This window comes from Daphnia magna, linkage group LG9, assembly GCF_020631705.1.
Source record: "Daphnia magna isolate NIES linkage group LG9, ASM2063170v1.1, whole genome shotgun sequence".
Taxonomy (NCBI): Eukaryota; Metazoa; Arthropoda; class Branchiopoda; order Diplostraca; family Daphniidae; genus Daphnia; species Daphnia magna.
In genome coordinates this window covers 7,003,333-7,009,332 of record NC_059190.1, presented here as the reverse complement: position 1 = coordinate 7,009,332, position 6,000 = coordinate 7,003,333, and the positions used below count along the sequence as shown (strand labels likewise).

General features: G+C 47.9%; 2 protein-coding genes across 2 annotated transcripts; both read right to left on the bottom strand.

Moving 5' to 3' along the window:
• Nucleotides 1-897: 897 nt before the first annotated feature.
• LOC123475655 lies at nucleotides 898-3,186 on the bottom strand. Its single transcript, XM_045178650.1, has one exon. It carries the CDS (start codon nucleotides 3,184-3,186, stop codon nucleotides 898-900), a length of 2,289 nt encoding a protein of 762 aa, XP_045034585.1.
• Nucleotides 3,187-3,742: 556 nt separating this feature from the next.
• LOC123475654 lies at nucleotides 3,743-4,759 on the bottom strand. The gene has a single exon (XM_045178649.1). It carries the CDS (start codon nucleotides 4,757-4,759, stop codon nucleotides 3,743-3,745), a length of 1,017 nt encoding a protein of 338 aa, XP_045034584.1.
• Nucleotides 4,760-6,000: the final 1,241 nt, after the last annotated feature.

Below are 6,000 nucleotides of genomic sequence, written 5' to 3'. Positions count from 1 at the left end.
CCGGTGTGTGCTAATGCTTGGTATCGTCTGCTCATCAGCCATGCTTGATTACGTCCTTGGAGAGTATTTAGACACAATTTGGCAATTACGTCTACCTAAATAAACATAACATCAGAAATCAGTTGTTCAATTGTAGAAATGCAACCGCATTTGAAGAAGATAAAGACTGCTCCAATAGCATTACATTCCTACACTTGTCAAATTGTTGGATGCAATTATGAAGCTAAGTGTAACAAAAAGATGTTGAGCCACTTAAATTTCCTTCACGAAAAAGACAAAAATTTTACAAGCCCCTGCTTGTACACAACAAGATGCTTTCACAAGGAAAACTTTAGAACATGTAGTGGTCTGAATCAACATTTAAGGAGATTCCATCCAACTTTTTTCTCTGCAACTGTGACTAAAGGAAAGTCAAATGTTGCACACAAGCAACAAGGCATTGAAACTATCAGGTTCTTACATACTGTTGAGGATAATGCTTGTTATCGATACGCACTGACTTTACACTGTAGGTAATTTTCGATACTCTGTATTGTTTTACGGGCACGTTAAATCAAACTGACATTTAGTTATTACAATCCTGTTATATTGAAAACGATTGACGCGACTGTAACTGGTGAATTCTCGTGTGTAATTAACGCCGCCAAACGTGTTCTTCCCTTGTCGTTACGTCGTCTGCGTTCCTCTGCCTCCGTTCTCGCCTATGGCACAATACCGATCGCGACAAAGCCTCTTCTAGCTATTTCGGAGTTGTAGGATTCGGAACATAGCCGGCTCTGCGTTCGTAAGCGGACGCACCATCCGTATCCCAAGACTCCAACAAGCAAAGTTTCACAGCCGGGCGGTGAAGTTCGGAGGTTTTGGTAGCCGAACGAAGGTGAAGGATTGCGGAACGGACTACGCCATCTGGGCCGGAAAAACCTTGACGACACGAGCGATTGGCCATTCTCCACGGGGTGTATCTGGCTCGATAACGATCACGATGTCGCCAACGTTGAGATTCTTTTGTCCATGTAGCCATTTTCGTCGTTCCGTAAGGCTGGGAAGATACTCTCTCATCCAACGTCTCCAGAAACAATCAGTTAAGTACTGAGCAATGCGGTACTTCCTATTGGTCGTCATATCGTTTTCGTTGAACAAATCAAAAGGTATGTACGGATTTTCGTGTCGAAGGAGAAGATGATTTGGCGTAATGGGTTCAGGATCCGCCGGGTTTACGCTTACATACGTTAACGGGCAGCCGTTGAGAAGTTTCTCGACTTGAATTAGCGTGGTGATTAAAGTATCGTCAGTCAGAGTTTGCTCGTTTAGTACGAATCTTAAGGCACGTTTTGACGATTGAACTAGACGTTCCCAGGTTCCATCAAAATATGGCGCGGCAGGTGGGTTGAAACTCCAAGTCACCGTTCTTCGTTTTCGCCCATCTTGAATGGCTAGCTGTTCCATCCGACGGAGACACTCGGAAAATTCACGCAGAGCTCCAACAAAGTTCGTGCCATTATCACTGGGATAATGTTTCGGGGTTGTACGGCGATCTTCGAAGTGACTGATGCAGTTGATGAAGGAGGAAGTGTCAAGAGAGTATGATTTTTCCAGGTGCACGGCTCTTGATGACATGCAAGTAAATAAACAGGCCCAGCGTTTTACCTTCCGTCTGAATATCGTTACGTTGTACGGGCCAAAGAAGTCTACTCCGGTGTGTGTAAAGGCGGGGTAGAAAGGCTTCAGACGGTAACCGGGAAGAGCGGCCATCATTGGGCAAAGTGCCTTTGCGTAGTGTTGCTTGCATTTGAAACACTTGTTTATAATTCTTCTCACCGTTTTTCGTCCGCGTTGAACCCAGTAGAGTTTACGTAATTCGTGAAAGGTTCTCTCTGTAGTGGAGTGTACGAACTCGAGGTGGAGACTATAAATCAGCAATTCGGTGACCTTTTCGTCGGCTGGGAGTATCATCGGATGACGAGCTTCCGGTGAGACTGGAGCATTTTCAATACGTCCTCCGACCCGTAAAACTCCTTGATGGTCGACGAATGGCGTTAACGTGATTAGGCTTGAACCAGGATCGAGCTGCTTTCCCTCCTTTATATTACTGTAATCTTCAGGAAAGGCAGACATCTGGGCGCGCCTAAACAATTCCGCTTTCGCATTCTTGACCTCGGTTTCCGATAGTTTGCCGAAATCACGATGGGTTTTTTCTTTCCGAGCGTTATTAATGAAACGTTTGACGTAGCCGTCGACGCCGACTAAAAACGGATAGCGGGAGCTGTACGTGGTGAGCTGATCAATAAAATCGGTTACGGGAAGTGTCGCACCAACCCATCTCGTAAAGCAAACTTCGGGATCCTCTGTTTCGTCAATTTCCTGTTTTACATCGGGGAAGGCCGGCCAGTTTTGCGGTGATTGATAGAGGAAAGATGGTCCGGTAAAGAAATGATTCTCGATGGAAAATTCTTTGGATGTGACGCCACGGCTGACGTCATCTGCTGGGTTTTGAGTTGTAGGGACATAAAACCATTGACTACTTTCGGACAGCTCCAATATTTCGCCTATTCGGTTTCCAACGTAAACATGAAATCGATAGTGTGGAGAGTTGATCCATCTCAAAACCGTTGTGGAGTCCGACCAGAATGTGGCTTGGTCGATTTTTAGTCGGAGTTCTGACTTGATCACTGATGCTAGACGGGCGGCGAGTAATGCTGCATACAGCTCAAGTCTGGAAATCGAAACGTATTTGATGGGTGCCACTCTTGCCTTGGCCATAACAAATGACACTTTTACGCCGTCGGCATTGTCAAATCGGAGATAGGCGATGGCCCCAAATGCTGATTCGGATGCGTCAGCAAACAGATGAAGTCCCACACCTTGCGCTTTTGGTAGCTCTGGGTTAAAACATCGTGAGACGGAGAGCGGTTTTAGCTTCGAGAGGGAGACGGCCCAATGTTGCCACTCATCGACGGTCATCTGGTCTAGTTGATCGTCCCAGCCAACCGATTTTCTGCATACAGCTTGCAGGATAAGTTTTGCGTGTAGCAACACCGGTGAAAGAAACCCAAATGGGTCGTAGACGCTTGACGTTTCTCGAAATATTTCTCGTTTCGTCGCTCCATCCAGTTTTATGCTTGCGCTCACCACAAACGAATCGCTGCCGTAGTCGAGTGAGAGCCACAGCGTCCGCTCTATGGGCATTCCGTGTAGGGCTAAATCGATGGATGAGACTGGATTGCCAGGCAACGACAATAGAACTTTTGGACATGATGAACCCCATTGGGCGAGCTCGAATCCTCCTCGAAGTAGAACGTCTGCCACCCTTTTTGCTTGCTAAATAGCTTCTTTGGCAGTTGGAAATGATGTCAACCAATTATCCACGTAAAAATGGTCGATTATTTGGTTGGTAACGTCTGCTACATCAGTCCCGCCGTCTTCGGCTGCTTGACGTAGAACGTGAGCACAAATTGCCGGAGAGCAAACTGCGCCAAAGGGTTGCACGTTCATTTGGTAAACGGAGGGTGGTTCCTGTATACCCGGGTCACGATAGAAGAAGCGAAGTGCCGGCCCCGTCTTTTGGCCGCACCCTTACTTGGTGGAACATTTTAACAATATCCGCGCTCAACGCTATCGGATGTTGTCGGAAACGTATCAGCACACCAATGAGGTTGGTTAGCAGGTCGGGTCCTTTCAGCAGGGCAGAGTTTAGCGACATTCCCTTGTAGTACGCGGAGGCATCAAAGACCGGGCGGCATTTTTAAGGTTTCTTCGGATTTATCACCGGATGGTGAGGCAGAAACCAGGTTCGGCCAGCTGGACGATAGTTAACCTCCTCTGGTGAGAGTTTTCTGGCGTGACCAAGGCTGATATACTCGTTGATTGCTGCGGAGTACCTTTTATCAAGGTTTTCGTCGGCGATGAGTCTTCGTTCTAGCTTGAGGAAGCGCGCTGGTGTAGAGTGGCTGTTGTCGGGCAGGTTCGGCTCTTCGTTTTTCCAGAGAAGTCCCGACTCGTATCGATCGCCTAAGAATTTCATCGTTTCGTTTAGGATCTTGTTCGCGTGTACTTCTTCATCGCTAATCGGCACCTTGACACCTGCTCGGGCTTCGTAAGTCTCGGTGAGTAGAAAGCGATCAATTGCATTCACAAGATCTTGGTCGGGTGGGGGCGCTAATGAGAGCGAGTTGCACTGCAGTTGTGCAACGGCGGCTGGAGAGATCGGTCCAGCTATACACCATCCAAAGGCTGTTCGTAGTCCTCGTGGGGCCCGCTCGTTCAACGGATCTCTTTTGATTTCCAGGACCTCTTGCGGCGCCATATCACACGAGCCGATCAACACATTCACGTCCACGGAATTTTGGGTGGGAACTTTCAATCCGGCTAGATGAGGCCAATCCTTAACCAACTTCCTTAGGTCAACGTTTTCGTTTCTGATTCTTAAGACGGGAACGGAGTAACAGTTCGGGATTTCGAAGGAACTGCTTTTGTCCAAAGAAGAGATTCTGAAAGACACCTTTGTTGTGTTTGCGGTTGGGTCGCGGCCGTGATACGTTCCGATTCTTGAAATTCCCTTCTCGCCTTGAAGTCCCAATTCGTTTGCAAGCGCGTTGGTTATCATTGAGATTTGGCTTCCAGGATCCAGCAATCCATAACCGGTCCAGGTTCGGCCATTAGCTTCCATTAACATAGGGACGATAGGCAGCAAGGTCGTTTCACTTTCGTAGCCGTAGGAGACCAAGCCATTAAACCGGCTCTTTTGAGACGAGGATGACATCAAGCTCGATCGTTGCGTTTTCGGGTACATCCGCGGTGCTCCGTGGAGAAGAGGGTGGTGATCTGGTGAAGACGTTTTCACTCGTCCGTTCCACATTCCTTTTCCTTCGTACACTCGGAACTTAGATGGCGGTCGTCGAGACACCGGTAACAGCATCTTTTTTCTTTGACGATTTCTGATCGTTCCGTGGGATTTAAGGCTTTGAACTTGTCACAGAGGTGAAGGCGATGAGCAACGTCACAATGTGGGCAGGATGCAATTTTTACGGTCGTAGAAAAGACCATGGGGGTCCTGGTCGATTTATTCTGTTTTTCGTTCGACGACCTGTGTACGTTTTCTCGAGTTTTCGGATGACTGCCTTGCTGTGGTGTGGGGTTGACGCCAACACGGACGAAGTATTCCGCCATCGTAACGTCATCGAGCCACGTGTCCAGGTCGAGTATCGTAGGCAATCTATCTTGAATTCGATAGCTCACTTCGGCCCATTTACTGCGTAAGGTGGGCGGCAATTTTCCAACCAATTGAGCCAAGGTTGTACTGCTGTGTAGTTCCAGTCCATATCCACCAAGTTGCAAAGTTGCGACGACTGAACGGAGTGTGGACGAAAACTGCTTTAACGATTCGTAGTCGCTATCTTTAAACGAAGGTAGCTTTAAGAGAGATGAAGAGCAAGCGGTTGAAACGATTCTTGGATTTCCGAACTTCCGTTGCTGCTCTTTCAATGCAAAGGAGTATAATCCAGGGGTGAGTAGAACTTCGCCAAGATTGTTCTGAATTTCGGTCGTCAAGCTTGCACGTAGATGGTGTTGACGTTCAGCATCGCTGAAACATTATTCGTGAATTTGAACCTTGAATGACTGGATAAACATAGGCCAGTTTATCGGGTTGCCGTCAAACTTCGGTGGTTCAGCTTTCGGCGGTCTCGATGATGAACGAAATGTCGGAGGTGCGTCATGACGATTTACGGCGAATATCCAGGCATCAGGAGAATACACCGTTGGTTGTGGAGCGTGAACTGGTCTTTGTGGCGGAAACGTTTGTTTCGTAACTCGGTTGTGGACGGGTAGCGCCGACGTCGTGGTTGTTGGAATCAGTGACGGACGAGTGCTTGAGGTGAATTGCTGAGCTATACTTGGATTTTGCTGGTTGAATACGTTTGGTGGTACGTAGCTGGAGCCGTTGGCATTTAGCTTGGGAATCGACGAGGACGGCTGGTCGGACGTAGACGGCTGTTCAGACGC